The sequence below is a fragment of the Dendrobates tinctorius genome, unplaced genomic scaffold, assembly GCF_039654945.1.
Source record: "Dendrobates tinctorius isolate UK_male_01 unplaced genomic scaffold, ASM3965494v1 ptg000074l, whole genome shotgun sequence".
In the NCBI taxonomy this organism is placed as follows: Eukaryota; Metazoa; Chordata; class Amphibia; order Anura; family Dendrobatidae; genus Dendrobates; species Dendrobates tinctorius.
This window is the reverse complement of record NW_027361742.1, coordinates 6,044,412-6,070,670: the sequence shown is the minus strand read 5'-3', so window position 1 is coordinate 6,070,670 and position 26,259 is coordinate 6,044,412. Positions and strand designations below refer to the sequence as shown.

The following is a 26,259-nucleotide window of genomic DNA, read 5'->3' as shown; positions in this document are numbered from 1 at the left end:
TGGTTTTTATTAAGTTGCCTAATAATTCTGCACAGTAATAGTTACCTGAAAAAACAGATATCCTCCTAAGATAGCCAAATCGAAAAAACCCCACTCCAACTTCCAAAAATATTAAGCTTTGATATTTATTAGTATTTTGGACTGATTGAGAACATAGTTGTTGTTCAATAATAAAAAGAATCCTCTCACATACAACTTGCCTAATAATTCTGCACACAGTGTATTTAGGATACTATGGGTCAAATATCCACACTTTAGTGGTGTACTTTAGATGCATTGTAGGCACTTCAGCCGTGTTGAATCATTTTGAATCATTGGAACATGGTATATACAATTTATGATTGGTGGTTTGGATGCAAACTTACTATACTTGGTACATTAGTTGCTTACATTTTAACCCTTCTATCTTTATGGTGTATTAGCATTACATTTTAGTCTTGCCCACTATCTGGTGGTGCCACTTATTTTCTTTGGCTCATCACCATGCACTATTGGCACAGTTTTAAATGTACTGTTTGTCCCGTTTAGTACGTCTAATAAAATATTGCAATTTTATTGTTCATTATATGCTTCTTGTTTTATATGCTTTCATCTGTATATGTTAGGAACCATTACTGGGAAAAAGAAGTTGAGTAGCATTCTAAAGAGCTTTGCATGAATGGAGTTGTAGAGTTGTACTCGGCTATCTCTAGTACTCCAATGGAGAACTAATGGAGCGGAGATGCACATGCTCGACCTTAGAGCTCCATTGCCAAAATCAATGGAGATCCTGGCAGTTTTTCCCCCCAACAATCAATTTGGAATTTCCTCTCTGATTGTTGGAGGATATAACTTAATAACTTTGTTGAACCTTTTTAATTGTTGAATAATCTGAATTATAAATGAAAAATGACATCCCTTTGTGTGTTCTCTGATGTATCAGTTTCTCTCTATTCACTGTCATGATACTGACTAAATGCTTGCAGAAGTGCAAAAGCTTTTAATGCGTTCACAAACATTTCAACATCATTTTGTGCTGTCGTCAAATGTATATTAACACCTTGTTTCCACACATTTTTAATTTATACGCACCCATGCTGGCAATTATACTGTGAACAGGTAGCCTGGATGGTCCGTGATAGGATTTATATTTGCATAATTTCTCCATTTGCTCATGTTGTTTAAAAGCTGAATTTTCTTCTTTTGTCACATGAATATAAAAACACGTATCTGTGGAGCTCATGATGTATCGGGGCCCTGGGTTCAGCAAGATGTTTTTGTTATCTTCTCTTTTAACACCAATTAGGCAGACACCAAATCTGGGAGATAAGGAGGGCAGCAGGAGATCTGTGAGATAAAAGCCTTTGACATGCTAATCATTTCTTTTTCAGTGCTTCAGTGCATAAAAAAAGTTGAAACCATATAGAAAATTCTTTATCTTTAATTTCATCAAACACAAAATTTAATGCCACAGATCTTGAACTATAAAAGCCACTATATAATCTAAAATAAAGAATTGAACCCACCAATATAGGTGAACAGTTTAATGACCCCCCTAACAGATGATGTGGGAGGAAGATGCATGGAACCTGATGAATTTTAGCAGCTGATCCTTTTGTTCTCATGGGAGATAACAGAGGGGTCCAGCAGTGCCTCTCATAGAATCCAGCTGGGCCATGCCTCCTGTTCCTGTGTTTGCAGGTAGTCTGGAGCAATAGCTGATGGCTGAACCACTCACTAGTTATCGGGTATCTAATATGTATGGGGGCCTTAATTACTAAAACATAAAGTCATGGTGCTTATATCAGTTTTGAAAAAGTAAGGACTTTCCGTAATTCCGAAAACAAGACCAGCTCCACAAATTTGATATTTAAAGTACACTCCACTAACTGCCCAAGCGCATTAAGGAAATCTGTCAGTAGGAATACCCCTCCTAAGCCATCTAAATGGGGATGTAGGTCAAAGGAAGCTGAATAAAATTGTGTGGAGATAGACCGGACCGCGGATACATGTATGCCGGGTCCGGAACTAGAAAGGCTGCATCCCCTGTTCCGGGGGGAAGCCTGAGTTGGGCAGACCTTCCCCTGCTGTCTGGGGGAAGCCAGAGCGAAGAGGACCTTCCTGAGGACAAGAGGGGGCAGGGAGAGGCAGAAAAGGGCATGCAGCAGCTGAGGCATAAAAGGAAAAAGCGGGCTAAGTGGGGTAATCTGACACCGGGGGGAGTAGCACAGAGAGCAGTGCGCAGAGTGGTGAGCAGCGCGCTCTGCTTCCCCCTCCAGAGAGTACCGGTGTGGCGACAGGACATATAGAAGGATCCCCCGTCACCTGCAGAGAGAGCCGTGCAGAGCAGAGCTGTGCCAGCAGAGCAGAGCCGTGCAGAACCATGCACACAGAGCAGAGCTGAGCCGGGTGTTGGAGCAGCGAGAGAGAGAAGTGTTCCATCCACGGAGCACCAGCCCCACACAGACCAGCGACCGCTGTCATCCGCTGCCAACCGCGGGGACCAGAGAGACAGAGATGGGCAATGTGTGCCCGGTGACCGACATAAAGGCAGGAGCCAGACACTTCAGGATTGTGAGTACCGTGCATGTGCCGCCTGAAAGGGACTGGTAGTGTGACTGTAACCTACACCCTGACTGTGCTATTAAATCTCGGCCCCAGACACTTGTGACTTGACTTGGCCTTCGTATACTTGCAGAACCACTCTGGGTTCACACAGGACTGTGGCCCTTACCGTTGTTTAGCAACTACAGTATATGGACTAGGGACAGTGGAAGGTACCAGAGATCGACCACTGTCACTAGAAGACGTGGTATTGTCATTTACTTGGCCTCACCGGAAAGGACATTGCGGCAACCGCTGTCAGCACAATTGAGTACGCAGCCTGAGCTGCAGATTTAGGACGTCCCACCACGCTTACTACTGAACTGCCGTTAACTGTACCGTTGTACCTCACCTTGCAAAATCCGTTGTCATTTATATTGTTTAACCTTTTACCTCCCTGCGTGGAGCATTCCCCTGTGAATAAACCTGTAAACCCCTGCTCTGCCTGCATCCCGTCACTGCATCCCGCATTCCTGCTTGTTACCTTGCAAAATGATATCTTGATATATTGAGATCCAATGTCTTATTCCAGAGAAATACACTTTTTTTATGCAAATATTCTCTTGAAAACTATGGGTCTGACTCTAATCTGCCTGAGAATCTGCCTCTAGAGCTTTTGTAAATGAAAGTGTGCATTACCAGTGAGAGACATATAATGACTTACACTTTGCTCTCATAATAACCTACAGCTCTGCAGTGAGATCAGAAAGAGCACAGCACAGCAGAGCTAACATAGTACAGCAGAAGTGACCTTGGCCTCATTACAAACATTTTCAGCTGCATTTGTCCTCTCACAGTGCTTCAGCTTCCATCTCAATGGTAGCCAGCATGGGGGAATGACAATGCAGCACAGCTTACACCACTGTGAGAATAGAACTGCAAATATGCTTGTTATGTTTGTACTAAGACAATATTCAACTCTGCTGTACTATACTGCAGTGTTTTTGTTTCACTTGGTATTGCACTCCTCCCTTTTGACTTAGATGTTTTTAATTAGCAACAGACTGCAATAGGGGTTGTGTCTATTTATATTCTCAGCTAATTGTTTGAGAACATGTGCAAAGTAAGGGTTATTTTTAGCTCCTTTCACTAGTGTTGTTGTATAGCGGCCATTACTGTTGTGTTACTTTGCCTGTGGGATGTAGTGGCCTGAAGTGATGGGAGCTTTGCCTTGCAGCATGTGTGGGGAAGGTGACCTGACGGACGGACTTGTCAGTAGGGAAAATGGACGGTTTGTGCACTTTAGACAGATGTTTGTAAAGACAGAAGGGAAACAGCTGGGGAAAAGTGTAGAATGAGTGCAGTACCTTAGTTTGACCACAAGATGGCAGGGGTGAGCGTGAGTACAGGACTTGACACCAGCTTATGGCTTTAGAAACCGTTAGTCATGGGGGGTGGGGAGACAGGAGCCCATGAAAGATAAATAGGACAGGAGAGGGTTCCAGAAAGTTCCAGTCCCGGGAGGAGCTCGACAGGAGAGGAGACAGTGAAGGAGTGCAAACAGTAGTGGAGAACTCAACTAGGGGACTGAGGAGAAAAGAAGTCAGGGGAGTGGCCCCGACACGAAGAACCGCAGAACAGATGAGGCCCCGGGGGTACCAAATTGACAACGATCTCGGACCGGTGAAACGCTGGTGGTAGATAGGCCTAGGGTAGCCCCAGTGAAAGAGCCATGACGAACGTCACTACGACAAAAGGAAGGTGCAGGTACCCGGGCCTGAATAGGGAGAGCTGTGGAAGTGCTGTGGTGTATTGCTGCGGTCGTCAGGAGAACAGTCAATAAACTCGGACCTGTTGTACCCGAAATCTGGCTCAGTATCATGTCTGTGTCGTCTGTTCGTGGTAAACAGGGGACCACCCCGCAAGCTGGGCCACCTTCCTACACATGGGTGCTGTGGGGCGTTGGGTGGTTCCCCCTGCTGATGCGCTGTAGCTTCGGAGGTGGTTGCCCCCTGGTGCCGTACCTTTTAGGATAGGAATTAGAGACCCACTGAAAAGTTCACCATGACGGGATAGTCGACTTCATACATTCTGATTTAAATGTTTAATTAAAAACCTTAGGATAATTTCTAAAAAAAAAATTGCCTACTGGCATTAGATTTTGGGATGTACAGTCTATGTCTTTTTACTGCAGCTTTGGCGTGACTGTAGCAAATGCTATATTTTAATCTTTGCCTGCAGTGACTCCTGATGTATACTTTGCATTATAGGATGGGGTGAGGATTTATTCTGATTTACATATTAATATATTAGAAAAGAAATGGATTCCATTGCCCATAAAGCCTGACCTTTCAGCTAGATGAATACTGAAAAAGAAAACATATACAGCAACACAAATTTGAACACAAAAAAAAAATTGTACAGCAGATTTATACCTACTTTTTATGTGCATGGAATGAAGCATATGTGAAGCTTTTTCCTTCATATTCTGCAAAGAATAAGCTTTCCTCCATCTTAATATGGTAGACCTCATTTCCTGAACATCTACCATACATTTTCTGCCATTGCTCTGGAGACTGTTGTCCTTCTCTGTAGTACAAAGAAGAAAAACATTAAGTACAGTATATCCCAAATGGACAATGATAAAAGGCACCACATAATTTATATGGCTACTTAAGGGCTTTCTCTGCGGCTTAGTGCAACACAACATTTCACCTCTGTCTCCCTTGAATTAATCAGTGGCTTGGAGAACACAGGAAAAAAGCAGGTCTAATACGACTGCTATTTAGTAAAAAGATCCAAAAATTGGTATGTCTACTGGCATATTCCCACATACGGGCAGCATGGTGGTCCAGTGGTTAGCACAGCAGCCTTGCAGCACTTGAGTCCTGGGTTCCAATCCCAGCAAGGACAACGTCTGCAAGGAGATTGTATGTTCTCCCTGTGTTTGCGTGGGTTTCCTCCGGTTTCCTCCCACACTCCAAAGACATACTGATAGGGAATTTAGATTGTGAGCCCCATTGGGGACAGTGATGAAAATATGTGCAAACTGGAAAGCACTGCAGAATATGTTAGCGCTATATAAAAATAAAGATTATTATTACCTGGCACATTACATATCGTGCTTTCTATATCATAGCGTTTATCCACTAAAGTAACTTATTCCGACCAATGTCGTTTCCACATTAATTTTTGCCGTGATGAGAATAGCTTGACGCTGCTAACTGGAAATATTGCTGCTATTGTAACATCAGAACTCTATGTGAAATTAGCTACAGGTTAAAATGTGCCCAAATATAAATTAGACTTAGGAAACAAAAATTATAAATAAAGAAATATAGCACAAGCTTAAATTTAATATTCCTTAAAGGGGATTTCGGATTTCAGGGTCATCATATGGGGAAAGAGGGAGTCCAAACTTTGGCATCTCTATGGATTAGCAGTTTGAAGCGATGATTACCGCTGGTCCGTCAATGTTTATACAGTGGGTATGGAAAGTATTCAAACCCCTTTAAATTTTCCACTCTGTTTCATTGCAGCTATTTGGTAAATTAAAAAAAGTTCAATTTTTTTCTCATTAATGTACACTCTGCACCTCATCTTGACTGAAAAAACCCAGAAATGTAGAAATGTTTGCAAATGTATTAAAAAGGAATAACTGAAATATCACATGGTCATAAGTATTCAGACCCTTTGCTTAGTATTGAGTAGAAGCACACTTTTGAGCTAGTACAGCCATGAGTCTTCTTGGGAATGATACAAGTTTTTCGCACCTGGATTTGGGGATCCTCTGCCCTTCTTCCTTGCAGATCCTCTCCAGTTCCATCAGGGTGGATGGTGAATTTTGGTGGACAGCCATTTTCAGGTCTCTCCAGAGATGCTCAATTGGGTTTAGGTCAGGGCTCTGGCTGGGACAGTCAAGAATGGTCACAGGGTTGATCTGAAGCCACTCCTTTGCTATTTTAGCTGTGTGCTTGGGGTCATTATCTTGTTGGAAGGTGAACCTTCAGCCAAGACTAAGGTCCAGAGCACTCTGGAAGAGGTTTTCATCCAGGATACCTCTGTTCTTGGCCGCACTCATGTTTCCTTCAATTGTAACCAGTCATCCTGTCCCTGCAGCTGAAAAACACCCTCATAGCATGATGCCGCCACCACCATGTTTCACTGTTGAGATTGTATTGGGAAGGAGATGAGCAGTGCCTTGTTTTCTCCACACATACCGCTTAGAATTATCACCAAAAAGTTCTATCTTTGTCTCATCAGACCAGAGAATTGTATTTCTCATAGTCTGGGAGTCCTTCATGTATTTTTAGCACACTCTATGTGGGCTTTTATATATCTGGCACTGAGGAGAGGCTTCCGTCGGGCCACTCTGCCATAAAGGCCAGACTGGTGGACGGCTGCAGTGGTAGTTGACTTTGTGGAACTTTCTCCCATCTCCCTACTGCATCTGTGGAGCTCAGCTGCAGTGATTTAGGGGGTTCTTCTTTACCTCTATCACCAGTGGCATGACTACCGCGGAGCTGCAGCTTCTCATTGGCTGTGCAGGCTGCAATTGGCCTGATGCGATGGCTGCTCTTGCACACAGGACCTATGATGAGGTCACGGGAGGGGAGGAGTCAGGGGTCACATGATCAGGAGCCACCGTGTATGCAGGACTCTGCTGTGCTGGTTGTCATGGTGCTGAATAAGGGTAAGTTTATGTGTGGTGTCAGGAGGGGTTTACAAGGTGGATGTAGCAGCCGTGTGTGTACGATGTGAGTGGAGCCATGTGTGTATGAGGTGTACGGATAGGAGGTGCATGTGTACGAAGTGTACGGAGCGGAGCCGCATGTGTATGAGGTGGACGGAGAGTAGCGGTGTGTGTACTGAGCGGAGCTGCGAGTGTACAAGGTGTACGGAGCGGAGATGTGTGTGTACGAGGTGTGCAGAGCAGAGCCACATGTGTTCAAGGTGTGCGGAGTCACACGTGTACGAGGTGTACGGAGCGGAGATGTGCGTGTATTTTGGCATTGGTGGGCCCCATTTGAAAGTTCACACCGGGGCCCATAACTTTGTAGTTAAGCTACTGTCTCTCACCATGGCTCTTCTCCCATGATTGGTTAGTTTGGTTGGATGGCCAGGTCTAGGAAGACTTCTGGTGGTCCCAAAATTCTTCCATTTAAGTGTTATGGAGGCCACTGTGCTTTTAGGAACCTTGAGTACTGCAGAAATTCTTTTATTACATTTGTCAGATCTGTGCCTTGCCACAATTCTGTCTCTGAGCTCCTTGGCCAGCTCCTTTGACCTCATGATTCTCATTTGGTCTGACATGCACTGTAAGCTGTGAGGTCTTATATAGACAGGTGTGTGCCTTTACAAATCAAGTCCTATCAGTTTAATTAAACACAGCTGGACTCCAATGAAGGAGTAGAACCATCTCAAGGAGGATCACAAGGAAATGGACAGCATGTGACTTAAATATGAGTGTCTGAGCAAAGGGTCTGAATACTTATGACCATGTGATATTTCAGTTTTTCTTTTTTAATAAATTTGCAAAAAGTTCTACATTTCTGTTTTTTTCATTCAAGATGGGGTGCAGAGTGTACATTAATGAGAAAAAAATGAACTTTTTTGAATTTACCAAATGGCTGCAATGAAACAAAGAGTAAAAAATTTAAAGTGGTCGGAATACTTTCCATACCCACTGTTTTCCTCCATCTGTCTCCCTATTATCCAATTAGTGGTACCTGTGCCAGGTAATGTAGTGTCCTAATGAGATGAATTAATTTCCATTGAGTGCATTAATCTGCTTCCATCGTTGCGGCAGCATTAAATAAGGGTGTATAGTTTAGCAGACAGAGTCATCATTACTGCATTTTGAACTTATGTGCATTGGGGGTCTGAGTCAGGGTCTGAACTGGCTGTGGTTTGGGGTGTGATTTTTTTTTTTAGAGGTCTACTCTGCGGATTAAATTTATTTATGTTTCTGTTCTCTTGTCTGAATTAGTTTATAGGTTTTAATGGGGGGTGAAATATTTGTGTTTGCTATCAAGGCAGTGGACTGCTTCAAAAGCCAGAAGCCAAACAGCTTTTAGCTACAAACCTTTTAAGGACAAGTTGACATGGAGGTCTGGGCTGGATAGAGAAGAAAAAATAGAGTGGTATTGTTGGATAATGTATGGGTACAGTTTTACCTGACTTAAAAAGAGACTGTACATTTGTGTTAGACTGTATGAATAGGTGTTTTCTTTCTTGCATGTATGATATAGGTTACAGAGAATGCCAAATAAAAACTGAGCAAGGAACGCAAACATTTACCACAAGAATAGCATGCAGGTATTGTAGACTTTGCGTTGAATACAGAAGCTCACTTAATGATTATCATGCAGTCTAAACATGCTCCTCATCACCTGGCAAATGAGCAAAATGCTTGTGCAATGGTTGATATGATATTTCTCATTTGCTCAAAAGATCATCATTCTCGACAGCACATTGTGTTGTGTAATCACGACCTGTGCTGTCAGGAATCGGCAGCCTATGTGCACTAAACCATTGAATACAGATTCTTCTGTGCCCGGGCAATTAGACAGGTTATTAAATGACCGCTGACCGGTAAACCTTGCTGATCGGTGAAACGTGCAATATATACACACCTCTACAGCAAGGGGTTAAAAAGCACACACCTGTATAGCTGGCAGACTGATGCATAATTGTATGGAAATGAAGCTAAGACATGGCATTTTAACCAACAAATGTCGCCGTTTTACTGATCGCCTTGAGATATACACCTTGAATAAGTTCTTGTTTAATTCTCCTGAAACACGCTTTAAGTATTGCTTTTAATCACATCGCAGCGCTGCAGAGACGCCTTGATTTGCATCACAGTCAGCACTTTTTATTTTTTTTCAGCAGAGTTAACATTAGTGTTTTCTTATTTGTAATGAAAGCAGTGTCTCAGGATTCAGACTGAAGACGACCAAGAGTCCATGATTACGATGCCGTGTAAAAAATGAGGCAGGAACTATTAAAGCTCAAATCATTCAAAAAACATTTTGCATTTCAATTTTCCAGAAGACAAAACAGCACAATACAGAGATTTACAATATCTTACAATTATATATACATGATCATTTCCGATGTGTGCGGAGAAAGCTGCAGATGAGCACATGATCTTACAAGTTTTCAGCTCTGATCTGCAGATATACAGCGCCATCAAGTGTTTTCTTCAAGCATTGGAAGAGAACATTTTAAATTCTACAGTACGGGACCAAGAATGCACCACAAACACTTCATTTTTTATTTATAATTTTTATTTGTTAATTTCATTTATATATTTTTTTTCATTTTATGTTTACATATTTTATGTTTTTACTCTTAGTTATGACAGTCTAGGCTGTGTTGGATCTAGTTAAACCTAGCATCTCCTGACAGCTGTCTCCACTATCATCATTGATGTGACATATATTCGTAATAGCCACCTCATCAGACGCCATATGTACAAAGATCAAGAAGGCAAAGAATGCCTAATTGATAATTCAAAGCTGACTGATTCTCTACAGAATAAAGCCCCTTAGGGTACGTGCACACGCTGCGGATTGGGGTGCGGATTCATCAGCGCAGATTTTGTAAAATCCACAGGTGAAACCGCAGGTGAGACCTGCGGTTTTACCTGCAGATTGCTCTGCAGTTTTGCCCTGCGGTTTTTCATCCCCTCAATGGAGTTGATGGCAAACCGCAGCGGAATCCGCAGAAAGAATTGACATGTCAATTCTTTCTGCGGATTGAAAACCGCAGATAATTCACGCGGAAAATTCCGCACCGTCTGCACTGCGGTTTTTGATTCCCATAAGGAATCATGGTACTGTACACCGCAGCAAAAACTGCTGCAGGTCCGCAGCGGCCAAATCCGCTGCGGAACTGCAGCAAAATCCGCAGCGTGTGCACACAGCTTTAATCTTCTCCATAACAATATGGTTTCCAATCGAATATTTAAGTCTGCGTGCACACGTAAGCGTTTTTTTTCACACTTTTCAAGTGTTTTTACCGGAAAAAAACGCTTAAAAATTGCTTAAAAGAAGCATCCCATTCATTTTAATGCATTCTGCACTTTTCGTGCATATTGATGCGTTTTTTTCCTCAAAAAAAACACATTGCGGTAAAAAACGCAGCATGTTCATTAATTTTGCGGAAAAATCCCCATTTTTAGCTATTTTCTAAAAATGCATTAAAAACGCGCGTTTTTTTGCACAAAAATCGCATGAAAAAAACACGCGTTTTCTGGGAAGGAGTCCGGTTTTCATGCAGTAATTTTCTGCATACGTGGGCACATAGCCTTGGTTAACGCATGGACATCCTGGGAAATTACATTTATTCACTAGAATTAAAAACTCTTCCACTGAGAAAGTATAAAAAAAAATTATGTTGCTATTCACGGCATATTAGAGGTGAGCAGATCTTTTGAAATTTGTTGATTTCAACAAATTTCCACAAATAATTAGATTTGTGATGAATACATTTGAGCAAATTTCAATGCTGGAAAGTTTGTAATTGCCTGGAAAATACACTCGGTGGAGAGGAGAGAGGCACAGAGAGAGAGAGACAGCCTGGCTGAGCAAAAGAGTTTACACTTTAGGCCGGGGTCACACTAACCGACGCAAAATACGGTCCATAGTTTACAGGCGTAATATGGATGAATGACCCCTAAATAGTGCTCCGTCTGTCATCCGTAAGCAAGGTGTGGTTGCATATTTTGCGCATGTATGCATCCGTATGCAATCCGTATAGCGAGATTTTCTCGCCGCCTTGCAAAATGGACATATAATGGAGCCCTATGACAGGGTTTCTAACAGAAACGAAATAATAGATATAGACACATAGAATACACATATATATATATATATATATACTGTATATATATATACCCACACAAGTCATTGATTTAAACATATATATATATTTATATTTCACAGGGTTCTTCATAGCAGAATTGCCGCTAATTAAATTGCCGGCTTCTATCAAATAATTCCCCAACCCGACATGAAATGACACATGGTTTACATTCAGTAAAGCATTTCATTTCATGTTTTTAAAAAATGCGTGGGCTTCCCTTTGCCCTGTAGCGGTGGCAAATGGGTTAATCTAACAAAGGGTTAATGTCACCTTACAATGGAATGGTGACATTAACCCTTTGTTAGATTAACCCACTCGCCACCAATATAGGGCAATGGGAAGCCCACACATTTTTAACAAAGAATAACAACTACAACTCCCAAATTTTGCACACAATCCCTCATCTAATTATTCATCAAGGACATATAAAAAACATGAAATGAAATGCTTTACTGAATGTAAACCATGTGTCATTTCATGTCGGGTTGGGGAATTATTTATTAGAAGCCGGCAATTTAATCAGCGGCTATTCTGCTATGAAGAACTCTGTGAAATATAAATATATATATGTTTGTCACAATGACATGTATGTGTATGTGTATATATATATATATATATATATATATATATATATACACTGTATGTATTCTATGTGTATATATCTATTCTTTCTTTCTTTATTAAACCTGTCAATGTGAGTTTACTGTATAGCGCACTGAATTACCGGCTTTTGTAAAAGACACCGGGTGCGTATTTCTCGCAAGTCACATGTGTGGTCCGTGTGTAATCTGTATTTTTTGCGCACCCATAGACTTGCATTGGCGTTATTACGGGCGTAGTATGCTGACAATCGCAGCATGCTGCGATTGGCATGGACCGTAGAATATGCCCGAGAAATATACGGCTGTTGGGAGCAAACCCATAGAGAATAATTTGTCCATGTGTAATGCGTGCTTTTAACGCCTCTCACTCGTCCGTATTCCTCGCCAGTGTGACCCCGGCCTTACAGGCAAAAAAGAGAGGATCCCACTAACCATAAGGCTATGTGCACATGTAGATTTTGGGCCTGCGGATTTTTCTGCGCGGATTTAAAAAAATCTGCAGGTAAATTCTCAGGTCAAAAGCCCTGCGGATTGGCCTGCGGTTTAGCCCTGCGGTTTCACACCTCTACAATGGAGAAGGTGTGAAACCGCAGCGGAATCCGCACAAAGAATTGATATGCTGCGGATTTGAACCCGCAGCAAATCCACACAGAAAAATCCTCAGCATGTGCACAGCGTTTTCCAGTTTACCATTGAAAACAATGGTACTGTACAATGCAGCTAAATCTGCTGAGGACCCACAGAGCCTGAAACGCTGCAGATCCGCATCAGAATCCGCACCGTGCGCACATAGCCAAACAGCTCACACTTTATAGGAGCAGAAGAGAGAGAAAGGACCCCATTGACCACAGGAACTTATTCACTACAGAGCAAAGCGTGGAGAAGAAAAATGACTGCCATACATAATTTGCTGGGAACTGCTTATCTCTGATGGCCTGGTTATTGATTCCCTATACAATATATAACAATCTATAAAATGTCAAAGTTGTATCCCAGTGTGAGAAAGCCTACGTGGCAATGTAAAATTATGTTAGCCTGCTCTCTGATGCTTCAGTAGTGTGGGAAATAGTGCAAGTTTTGTTTTTTGCAAACTGCAAGTCAAATCTCAAAATGTTCAAATTCCTGAGAAACCACAAATTTCAGGAAGTCTGATGCAAGCTCAATCTGCCTAGGATTGATCTGCTCATTTCTAAAGAATAATAAACCAATTACCAGGATGGCTGTCAACAATTTGGTGTGTTTTAGCAGCACATACCGTGGCATGTAAAAATTTGTGCATCCCTGATCAAAATCACTGTTATTGTGAACAGTTAAGCAAGTTGAACATCAAATGATCTCTAAAACGCCTAAAGTTATAGATGAAACATTTCCTTTGTATTTTAGGCAAAAATATATATATATTTTGATCTTTTACATTTTAAAAATTATGAAAAGAAAATAGGCCTATGCAGAAGATTGGGCACCCTGCATGATGGTTAGTACCTAGTAGAACCCCCCCTTTGAAAGTATCACAGCTTGTAAATAGTTTTTGTAGCCAGACAAGAGGCTTTCAATTCTTCTTTGAAGGATTTTCATCCATTCCTACTTGAAAAAATTCTTCCTGTTCTGTGAGATTCCTGGGCCGTTTTGCATGCACTGCTATTTTGCTGCTATTTTGAGGTCTAGCAATAAACTTTCAGTAATGTTCAGATAAGGCAACTGCAAAGGCCATTGTAAAACCTTCTGCTTATGCCTATTGAGATAGTCTAATGTGGATTTTGACATGTGTGTGTGGGATCATTATCCATTTGTAGAAGCCATGCTCTATTCAACTTCGGCTTTTTTACTGATGGTGTTACATTTGTGTCAAGAACTTGTTGAAATGTCATTGAATACATTCTTCCTTCTACCCGTGAAATGTTCCTTTTGCCATTGGCTGCAACACAACCCCAATGCATGATTAATCTATCCCCATGCTTAATGGTTGATGAGATGTTCTTTTCCTGAAATTCTGGGCCCTCCTCCTTCCATTTCTGGTTTTACTGTGTAAGTGCTGAAATAGATTCCAGCACTTTTGCAGTAAACTTTCCTCCTGCTGGCATGGTGTGATGCAGTGGTTGAGATGTCTTTCCTGTCTCGGAACATCAGGGGTTTGTCCTGGACTTGCACTCACTCTCTTTCTTCTCCCCAACACCTTCATTGTTCTCTAGCTCCTCCTCCTTAGGGGGCAGGGCCAGAATCTCTCTGCTCACACTTAAGGGCCCGTGACATTTAGTTATGCACCAGCGATCCCGACCACGATATGACCTGGTCAGGATCGCTGGTGCATTGCTAGATGGTTGCAAGTAAGCTGCCAAACAGGCAGATCTCACTAGCGATGCAGCAGCAGTCGGCGGTCGTCACTTAAGCTAGTTTCACATTAGCACTTTTGAGCGCAGCGACGGCTCGCGCACGGCCCCGTTAAGCCCCCCCCCCCTGCCGCACCTCTGCTGGTAGCTCCGCCTACCGGTGCATGACGCTGCATGCGTCCTGCGTCCCCTATATTTATCACTGGGGGCGCAGGCCATGCGCAGTATGCGTTTGGCGGCGCATGCGTCCTTTTCACAGTGCGCCGACTAGCGCCAAACGCAACCTGCTGCAGTTTGGTTGCACTTGGCGCACTGTGAAAAGGACGCATGCGCCGCCAAATGCATACTGCGCATGGCCTGCGCCCCCAGTGATAAAGATAGGGGATGCAGGACACATGCAGCGTCATGCGCCGGTAGGCGGAGCTACCGGCGGAGGCACTGCAGGGGGCGGGGCTTAGTGGCGGCCATGCGCGAGCTGTCACTGCGCTCAAAAGCGCTAATGTGAAACTAGCCTTACCTGTCAGACGTGGCGAGGGTCAGCGCCAGCAGGAAGCTGACGACGAGAAATGGACCAGGCCAATCTCACGCGATCAGCGATAGCCAGGGGGGGAGCCGGTCGGAGGTGAGTGTCACGTGAGTGTCAGGTGAGTGGTCGTAAATGGCTGCACATCCAGTTGGAAGAATGTCTCAAGTGGGGTACCACAGGGCTCTGTCCTGGGCCCTGTATTGTTCAACATCTTTATCAACGATTTAGATGAAGGAATTGAGGGTAAACTGATTAAATTTGCTGATGACACAAAGCTAGGAGGGATAGCTAATACTAGAGAAGAGAGAGAGAGGATTCAAAAAGATATAAATAAACTGGAGAAGTGGGCAGCAACTAACAGAATGTTTTTTAACAGGGAGAAATGCAAAGTACTACATCTGGGCAATAAAAATGAAAAAAGCATATACAGAATGGGAGGAATAGGGCTAAGCAACAGCACATGTGAAAAAGACTTGGGTATACTAATAGATCACAGACTGAATATGAGTCAACAGTGTGATGCAGCAGCAAAAAAGGCAAATGCAATTCTAGGATGTATTAACAGAAGCATACAGTCTAGATCATGTGAAGTCATTATTTCCCTCTACTTCTCTTTGGTCAGACCTCATCTGGAATACTGTGTCCAGTTTTGGGCACCACATTTTAAAAAAGACATCAACAAACTGGAGCAAGTTCAGAAAAGAGCGACCAGAATGGTGACCGGTCTGCAAACCCTGTCTTATGAGGAAAGGTTGCAGGATTTGGGAATGTTTAGTTTGCAAAAGAGAAGACTGAGAGTAGACTTAATAGCTGTCTACAAATATCTAAAGGACTGTCACATTGTAGAAGGATCAACTTTAATCTCATTTGCACAAGGAAAGACTAGAAGCAATGGGATGAAACTGAATGGGAGGAGACACAGATTAGATATTAGAAAAAACTTTTTGACAGTTAGAGTGATCAATGAGTGGAACAAGCTGCCACGAGAAGTGGTGAGTTCTCCTTCAATGGAAGTCTTCAAACAGAGGCTGGACAGACATCTGACTGGGATGATTTAGCGAATCCTGCTTTGAGCAGGGGGTTGGACCAGATGACCCAAGAGGTCCCTTCCAACTCTACGATTCTATAATTCTATGATTCTATGTAGCGATATCGCTAGTCATATCGCTGCTGCGTCATAAAATCGGTGACGCTTCAGCGATATTGCTAGCGAGATCGCTATGTGTAACAGGCCCTTTACAATTAAATTGAATAAATCAATTAGTTTTCACTACTGCAGTACTATGAACTGGAACCAACTTTAAATCCCCCAGGTGACAATAAATGAGTGGTAGAATTAATGTAGATATTAGAACATACAGTACTGCTCACAATTATTGGCACACCTTCATTTTTTCATACACTGTACAATAACTTCAGAAATAAAGGGAAATGGACCAAAGTTCTATCCTCAGGATTTTTTAACCCCTTAATGACCAGGGGCATTTCAGCTTTTGAATTTCTGTTTTTCGCTCCCCTTCTTCCAGAGCCACAACTTTTTTATTTTTCGGTCAATATGGCCATGTGAGGGCTTGTTTTTTGTGGGACATGTTGTACTTTTGAACAACATAATTGGTTTCAACATATCATGCACTGGAAAATGGGAAAAAAATATCAAATTGCAAAAAAAAGTGCAATCCCACACTTGTTTTTTGTTTGGCATTTTTGCTAGGTTCACTAAATGCTAAATGCTAAAACTGACCTGCCATTGTGATTCGCCACATCATTATGAGTTCAATGACACCAAACGTGTCTAGGTTCTTTTTTATCTAAGTGGTGAAAAAAAATTCCAAACTTTGCAGAAAAAAAATTGTGCCATTTTCCGAGACCCGTAGCGTCTCTATTTTTCATGATCTCGGGTTGGGTGAGGGCTTATTTTTTGCGTGCCGAGCTGATGTTTCTATTGATACCATTTTGGTGAAGATACAATCTTTTGATCGCCCGTTATTGCATTTTAATGCAATGTCACAGAGACCAAAAAAACGTAATACCTGCGTTTTGACTTTTTTTCTCGCTACGCCATTTAACGATCAGGTTAATCCTTTTTTTATTGATAGATCGCGTGATTATCGATGTGGCGATACCAAATATGTGCATGTTTGAATTTTTTATTATTTTATTTTGATTGGGGTGAAAGGGTGGTGATTTGAACGTTTATATTTTTTTTTATTTTTTTATATTTTTAAAAACTTTTTTTTTAACTTTTGGCATTCTTCAATAGTCTCCATGGGAGACTAGAAGCTGTTATAACTTAATCGGTTCAACTACATACAGGTGATGGCAAGTTTGCCTATATGTAGCTGAATTACTTTCTATGAGCACCTCATTAAAGTGAATGTGAAAGTGTAGTCATTCAAACCCATTTGTGTCAACTTCTGTGCATGTAATCAGGCCGAAATCACCAGGGTATGTGAACTTTTTATCAGGGTCATTTGGATGTCATTATGATTAGTGTTGAGCATTCCGATACTGCAATATCGGGTATCGGCCGATATTCGCGGTATCGGAATTCCGATACTGAGTTCCCATACTTTTAGTATATCGAATACCGGAATCGGAAGTTCCCATAATGCAATGAGCCAGTTTGATTTTATTCAGCCAATGAGGATCCTAAGAAGTGTGGGCACATCCTGTTAGAGCATGTTAGGCATGTAACTACTGGCATGGCTGTGATTGGCTGCTGAAATGATGTCATGATGCACTATAAAAGCTGCCGCCGCCATTTTGGGTTCACTCTGCTGTGAATTCAGTTAGGGATAGGACGTTGCTGTTCTGAGGGACAGTGTGACCTAGCGATTTGCTATATTGTGCTTTACCCAGGCTACTTTATCAACCGCTGTAGCTTTCTTTTGCCTTGCGGCGCTGTTCACGGCTGTCTGCGAAGTCTCTGTGTGTGAGTGCAGCTCACGCTGTAGCGTGTTCTGCAGCCAGCCACCTCCGGTTGTAGTCCACTCAGCGTGTGTCACTGCCTCATACATTGTCCTTTTTTGCATTAGTGCTGCTCATTTTTCCAGATTTCTCCTATTAGTGTGGTTCCATCCATATCCAGCTAGAATATTTGCAAACACTATATAGGAGTAGATAGAGGAGCCTTTCTGCTGGCTTGTGACCTGCAGCCCCAGCGAGATTAATATTAGCCTATTTTTTGGAGCCTCATCTATTGCATTGTAGGTTACCTTCCTGCATTGTAATAGCTCCAAAAAGTTTGTGATACTATCGCTTTTACATCTTTGGTCACATCCTTTTTTTTTTTTTGCAAAAAAACCACGTAAATAAAGTTCACCAAACACTCCACTTTACAGTTGTGAAGGCCACATTAGCTCATATTAAAGTGTAGTCCACACACTTTATAAAATTAGTGTTTCTTATACCTGTTAGCAACTGTTCAGGAATAAGCATACTAAGCCCTTAGTACTTTTCTGCCTATCTTTATCAGTCTACCAAGATGAAGAAGGCAGGGAGTAAGGCACGTGGTCGTGGGCGTGGAGTTTCTGCAGGGAGAGGACGTGGGGATTCGGTGCCTGCTGCGGGCACCAGTGACTCAGCATCCCCCAGTTTTCCCAGGGAACAGTCCTTTATGCGTAGCTTGTAGGAGCTCGCCGTACCCCACTGCTGCGGGACGAAAAAATCGAAGCCGTTGTCAGATGGATGGCAGCTAACACATCGACTTCAGTTAGTTCCATATCCTCTCAGGTCCAGAGCACTGAAGAGCACCCATCTGTCTCTTCACCACCTGCCAAATTGCACAGGCAGTCAGAGAGCCCTGGACAGGAGCCATCTCTACTTCTGTTATCTGAATCTGTTGGCTTGGAAAGAGGGGGCCAGCCAAGCAGCATTTGAGAATTTGAATAAGAGGTAGTATGCAGTGATGCGCAACAGCTTTGTCTCTCTGAATCTGAAGAGGCGGGTGGGGAAGTGCCTATGGTCAGCACACCTCAGTACGCATCTGATGAGGAGACTCAGGTGCCACTTTCTGGTGCATACTGTGCTTTCGAGACTCACCCAGGAGAAGCAGTCATTTGAAGTGGGTAGTGTAGTTGATGAGGTCCTTGAACGATGATGATGTGAGGTACAGGAAGGTGGTGGGAGCAGCTCTGAGGAAGAGATTCCCCAAATGGCCAAAAAAGGAGAGAGCGGGAGGGGGCAGACTCGGTTGCCGGTAGCCTCCACTTCAGCACACATTAGGAACATGCCTCTTCCAAAACCCAAAACAGGCGCTCCCAAGACTTGCAGTACCTGGTCCTTTTTTGACACAGTTGCAGATGACATTTGCTTTGTCAAATGCAAGTTGTGTAATCAGAAAGTGAAAAGAGGGAAAAGTGTCAGCAACCTCAATACCAAAAATATGTGGAAACATGTGCGGACCAAGCACGTGGTGGAGTTACAAAGACACACTGAAAACCTAGGCCAACCTACAGCGACACCTACCACCTCTTCAGCTCGTGTTGTAGCCTCTTCCTCCAGCTCACACACAGCTGGTTCGGCTTCCTCACAGGATCAAAATGGAAGAACCTCTGGCACTGTTGTACAGAGACACAGTGTCATTCCACCCACAGCACCACGTTCCCTGTCATCCTCACACTCCCAGGCCAGTCTACAGCTATCGGTAGCACAGGCATGGGAGAAAAGACACCCATACTCGGCAAACCACCCCCGAGCACAGGCTCTGAATGCTGGCATTGCAAAACTACTGTCCCTTGAAATGCTCTCATTCAGGCTCTCATTCAGGCTGGTGGAGAATGACACCTTCCGTAACTTCATGGCATTGGCAGTCCCACAATACAATGTGCCCAGCTGCTTTTATTTCAGCAGGCAAGCCGTCCCTGCCCTGCAAAAGCATGTGGAGGGAAAAATTAAACATGCGCTACTAAACGCCGTCAGTAGCAAGGTCCACCTGATCACCGATGCGTGGACCAGTAACCATGGACAGGGATGATATCTTTCCCTCACTGCCCATTGGGTAAATGATGTGGAGTCGGGTACAGATCTTGAGCGTGGCGCTGTACGTGTTCTGCCAACTCCAAAGATTGCAGGAATCCAGTCTGTACACATTGACTCCTCCTCATACTCCAGTTCCTCTGAATCAGCGCTGCAGGAGCCGTCACAGTCTACCTCCACATGGCCCCGTGAACGCTTACCTGTTACGACCGATATGAGCACAGCCGTGACCAAACGTCAACAGGCCGTATTGAAATTAATTTCTTTGGGGAATCGAAGCCACACAGCGCAGGAGCTCTGGAATGCCATCAAGCAGGAGAGCGATGTGTGGTTTGTGCCAGCGAATCTCCAGCCAGGCATGGCAGTGTGTGACAATGGCCGAAATCTGGTGGCAGCTCTGGGCCTAGGCAACCTCACTCACATCCCATGTCTGGCACATGTGCTCAACTTGGTCGTGCAGAGCTTTTTGAGGGACTATCCGGATCTTGATGCACTGCTGCACAAGGTCCGCATAGAGTGCGCTCACTTGCGGCGTTCCAGCATGACAAGATCAGGCATTGCAGCTCTGCAGCGCCGATTCCGCCTTCCGGAACATCATCATATGTGACCTACCCACCAGGTGGAATTCAACGTTACATATGTTGGAGAGGTTGTGTGAGCAGCAGGCAGCAGTAATGGAGTACCAGCTGCATCAGGCGTAAACATGTCGCACTGCGCGCCGTTCACACTTTACCACCACTGAGTGGACCTCTAAAAAGGACATCTGCCATGGTTTGCGTGCCTTCGATGATTCAACGTGGATGACGAGTGCAGATGATGCACTAGTCAGCATGACTGTCCCCCTTATCTGCATGCTTGAAAAAGCACTGCAAGCACTAAGGGAGGAGGTTGTGGAAGAGGTGGAGGATGAGGAGTCACAAATGCCATCTACTTCTGGACAGTCTGCGCAACGTGGTTCCTCACAAAGGCCTAGGCAGGGGACACTTTGTGAGGAGGAAGACATCTGTTAAGAGGAGGGAGGTACACAATGCTCTAGCAGTCAGTATGTAGAGCGAGGGTGGGGTGATGCAGAGCAGGCAGAGATGACGACTCAAGCAGGGGACAGCGTTTCTTGGCTAGTTGTCAGTCCACTGCACATGGTTGATTTCATACTGCAGTGCCTGAGAAACGACCCCACATCGCCCACATTCTCAACACGGCTGATTATTGTGTGTACACCCTCCTAGATCCTCGCTACCGGGACAACTTACAAAGCCTCATAACACCGTTGAAACGGGAGCGTAAAATGCGGGAGTACCAAGACACACTGGTGCATTCCATCATGTTCTCCATTCCACCTGAGAGCAGTGCTGCTAGTGCTTTACTGCGTCGAGGCAGTGGAGGAAGCTCTGCACAAAGAGCGAGCAGAAGCAGCGCCTCAGCACAAGGCAAGACCAGTATGGCCCAAATGTGGCAAAGTTTTGTGTCCCCGCCACAAATGTCTACACCATCACAGACTGCTCCAGTCTGCAGGACCCAACGTTTCCGTCAGATGGTGACAGACTACATGTCTTGCCCTCTCGGTGTTCTCCCACATGGCTCTTCCCCCTTCAAGTTTTGGGTCTCTAAGCTGGATACATGGCCAGAGCTTAGCCAGTATGCAATGGAGTTGCTGGCTTGCCCTGCTGCTAGTGTATTATTGGAACGCGTCTTTAGTGCCGCAGGTGGTGTACTAACAGACCGTCGCATGCGACTCTCCACCGATAACGTTTACCGGCTTACTTTTCTGAAAATGTGCAAGGCCTAGATCTCGCCGGAATTTGCCAGTCCTCTTCCAGATTAAATAATTGGTTGGCAACAGTATCCAGGTCTCCTGTTGTGTTAATGTTTCTACCACCTGCATTGTAATCCCTGGGCTCCAACACCGCCAGTTGCTGCTCAGAAATGCCGTCTGCACAGTCAACACTTGCTCCTGTGTTATTGGGGTTCAGTAACGTCAGCTGATCCCCTGCTGTGTGTCCGGCAATTTCTCCTTCTCCGACCACACTCACACTACTACAGATTTTAAACTTGCTCCAATTAGGCCTCTGGCTACACTCTGTTTCTCCTGTAATCTTAAAAAAAAATTAATTCCTGCTATTCCATTTGATTGGGCTAAACCTCTATGCCTTTAATGTCTCCTCCACCTCCCCCAATACATTCTACATTATTCTTAGTTGTTTTCCTTCATGTAGAATTAACCTACAAGGAAAGTAAGGGTTTATTTTCATTCCGATATTTGTGTCCCATTGACTTGCATTGGTTTCCGGTATCGGAATCGGCGATATCCAATATTTTTGGGGTATCGGTCTGATCCAATCCGATCCGATATTTCCCGATATCGGAAGGTATCGCTCAACACTAATTATGATTTAAAAAGAAAAAACACAGAAGTTTGACATTTAATGGCTTCACCCAATCACTAACTATGAGTGGAGAAAAAGTTTTGGTGTAATCATTCATATTCTCTGAAAAAAGGCCAAGAAAGCATAAATTCCGCCGGGGTATGTAAACTTTTGAGCACAACTTTATATATATACACTCACTGGCCACTTTATTAGGTACACCATGCTAGTAAGAGGTTGGGCCCCCTTTTGCCTTCAGAACTGCCTCAATTCTTCGTGGCAGAGATTCAACAAGGTGCTGGAAGCATTCCTCAGAGATTTTGGACCATATTGACATGATGGCATCACACAGTTGGCGCAGATTTGTCGGCTGCACATCCCTGATGCGAATCTCCCGTTCCACCACATCCCAAAGATGCTCTATTGGATTGAGATCTGGTGACTGAGGAGGCCATTTGAGTACAGTGAACTCATTGTCATGTTCAAGAAACCAATCTGAGATGATTCGAGCTTTATGACATGGCGCATTATCCTGCTGAAAGTAGCCATCAGATGTTGGGTACATTGTGGTCATAAAGGGATGGACATGGTCAGCAACAATACTCAGGTAGGCTGTGGCGTTGCAACGATGCTCAATTGGTACCAAGGGGCCCAAAGAGTGCCCAGAAAAAATTCCCCACACCATGACACCACCACCACCAGCCTGAACCGTTGATACAAGGCAGGATGGATCCATGCTTTCATGTTGTTTACGCCAAATTCTGACCCTACCATCCGAATGTCGCAGCAGAAATCGAGACTCATCAGACCAGGCAACGTTTTTCCAATCTTCTACTGTCCAATTTCGATGAGCTTGTGCAAATTGTAGCCTCAGTTTCCTGTTCTTAGCTGAGAGGAGTGGTACCCAGTGTGGTCTTCTGCTGCTGTAGCCCATCTGCCTCAAAGTTCGACGCACTGTGCGTTCAGAGATGCTCTTCTGCCTACCTTGGTTGTAACGGGTGGCAATTTGAGTCACTGTTGCCTTTCTATCAGCTCGAACCAGTATGCCCATTCTCCTCTGACCTCTGGCATCAACATGGCATTTCCGGCCACAGAACTGCCGCTCACTGGATTTTTTTTCTTTTTCGGACCATTCTCTGTAAACCCTAGAGATGGTTGTGCGTGAAAATCCCAGTAGATCAGCAGTTTCTGAAATTCTCAGACCAGCCCTTCTGGCACCAACAATCATGCCACGTTTAAAGGCACTCAAATCACCTTTCTTCCCCATACTGATGCTCGGTTTGAACTGCAGGAGATTGTCTTGACCATGTCTACATGCCTAAATGCACTGAGTTGCCGCCATGTGATTGGCTGATTAGAAATTAAGTCTTAACACACAGTTGGACAGGTGTACCTAATAAAGTGGCCAGTGAGTGTATATATATATATATATATATATATATATATATATTACATACTATATACTGCTCAAAAAAATAAGGGAACACTTAAACAGCAAAATGTAACTCCAAGTCAGTCACACTTCTGTAAAATCAACACTGATTGTGACTCAATTTCTCCTGCTGTTGTACCAATGAAATAAACAACAGGTAGAAATGATAGGAAGGTCACTGACATCCATGCGTCTGCTCAGTAAGGGTCCTGATACATTTAGCGATGCATCAGCGATCTTGACAACGATATGACCCGGTCAGGATCACTGGTGCATAGCTAAATGGTTGCTAGTGAGCTGCCAAACAGGCAGATCTCACCAGCGACGCAGCAGCGATAAGCGATCTGTCGGCGGTCGCTCTTACCTGTCACACCGCAGCGATGATGACGACTTCCGCCTGCGTCCATGCGTCACTAGTCACCGCCAGCGGAACGCCAACGAGGAAAAAATGACTAAGGACATTTGAGCGCGATCACAAAATCGGTTACGCTTTAGCAATATCGCTAGCTATCTCGCTATGTGTAAAAGGCCCTTAAGAGTGTCTAGTGTTCCCTTTATTTTTTTGAGCAGTATAGATAAATAGGTAGAAGAAAAGCCGGCAATTCAGCAGCCATGTACAATAAAATTACTGCAGTATCCGACAGGATATAATAGATGGATTACATAAAGTAAATACATATAGAATAGATATAAAGAAGTCAGAAAGAGGACAAGGCAGACCCCCATCCAATTAGTACAGTGTGTGTGCAGCTTACTGTACATGTATTTTATTACTAAATTATTATTTTTCTGAAAAAATGGTGTGAGCTCCCGCCTAATTCTCTTAACCAGCAGAGGGTGGTCGAGGGTGGTCGATGTCTATAGCCTGGAAAGTGGGTAATACCCATGGAGCTTCCCAGGCTATTAATATCAGCTCACAGCTGTATACGTAGCCTTTACTTGTTATTAAAATGTGGGACCCCCAAAATAATTACGTAGGGCCCCCCTATAATTAATAACCAGCAAAAACTATGCAGACAGCTGCAGGCTGATATTAATAGCCTAGGAAGGGTCCATGGTTACTGGCCCCCCACAGGCTAAAAACAGCAACTCTCAGCCACCTCCAAAAAAGGCGCATCTCTAAGATGCATAAATTCTGGCACTTAGCCTTGCTCTTCCCACATGCCCTGTAGCGGTGGCAAGTGGGGTGATAGTTGGGGGAGGTTTATGTCACCTTTGTATTGTCAGGTGACATTAAGCCCCGAGGTTTGTAATGGAGAGGTGTCAATAAGATGCCCCCATTACTAAACCCATAGCCACATTGTTTGAAAACACAGACACCCAGAAAAAAGTCCTTTAATTGTAAGAATGACACAGACTCCTTTAATATTCTTAATTAAACCATATTTATGACCTTGCCCATTCCTCCTATGCCCTCCTCATCTGCAAAAGAGGTAAAAAAACAAAGATATTCCTCACCTTTCCACAAAGATGCTTTTTATCCATTTGTCCCACGGTGAGTCTAGCGCTGCTACATCTAGATGGCAAGCTGCATGGATTCATGATGCAGGGAATAGGAGTTCACAGGGAAACACTGAAACATGGTGCTCAGTTTCTACTGAATGACAGGCTGCATGGTAGCATCATGCATCCGTGCAGTCAGCCTTCTAGATGTAGCAGCGCTACACCCGTCGTGGGTCAAATGGACTGAAAATCTGCCCATGGGAGTCCCTTTGGAAAAATGAGTCTCATGCACTATAATCACAGATGCAAGTCCAAGGGGATGGGGAATGCATTCAGAAGACCACCTGGTCTAGGGCTTTTTGAAAGGAAAATTTAAGTACCTCTAACTTGAAGTAACTACTGACAATGAAGCATGTGTGGAGCCCTACATCTTTACCACCACAAAAGGGTTAAATATGTACTGTTTTACATGTGTTTTGTGACCAATGGGAGTTATGCTTTCTCTTTTAGAGACCAAAACACACACACAATTTACCTCACTCCCTTACTTGTCTGAAGCTTGGAGCTTTGCAGACACACCCTAACTGGGAGGTGGAGGAGTGGAGTTGTTGTTTCAGTGAAGAGGAAGGTGAACAAAAGATCGATAATGCTCCTGGAAGCCATACCATGTGCTCCCTCCAGGAGTAAAGCTAAGAAGAATCAGGGAGTCAGCCCCTAGGACATCCATGCTTTTAGAGCAGGGTGGTAAGCTGAGAGACTGTGTGGGTTTATACAACCAACAGCAGAGTGTTTTCCCACAGGAAGACTGCAACAACCTAGGATCAGTGAAGGATTGTGCAAGAAGGAACTTGAGCTTCACACAGGATCCAAGCTGCAAGTTGCCAGAGGAGGAAAACACAGTGAGTAGTGGCTGTACTGGAAGGTCAAAACTCTGGGAAGCCTTGGTCCTAGAAGGGATTAGAATATCAGGAAGCTTACACTGAGTCACAGCAGAGGGAAGGATAACTCCCATTTTGCAAAGCAGACTGTAAACCTGGTGGGAGTTGTAATATCTCCTCTGAACTGCACCTGAACTACAGTAAATGATAAAGTGACTTTCCTTGTCTCCTGCCTTGTTACTCCGTACCTTCTATTTCCATTACAATCTCTTGAGGTCAGCCCTGATTGGAGGGGGTTAAACATCTGCACGTCCATC

The 26,259-nt window shown here is 43.8% G+C and overlaps 1 protein-coding gene across 2 annotated transcripts in view; it reads right to left on the bottom strand.

The window, feature by feature from the left end:
* Positions 1-26,259, bottom strand: part of KCNT2 (potassium sodium-activated channel subfamily T member 2) — a 1,782,840-nt gene that overhangs the window by 440,129 nt on the left and 1,316,452 nt on the right. For both annotated transcript variants that reach the window (XM_073582885.1, XM_073582886.1), the window contains exons 15-16: positions 4,963-5,112; positions 1,072-1,298 (exon numbers count right to left, since the gene is read on the bottom strand). In XM_073582885.1, the coding sequence (XP_073438986.1) occupies positions 1,072-1,298; positions 4,963-5,112 (377 nt within the window). The remainder of the gene's footprint in view (positions 1-1,071; positions 1,299-4,962; positions 5,113-26,259) is intronic.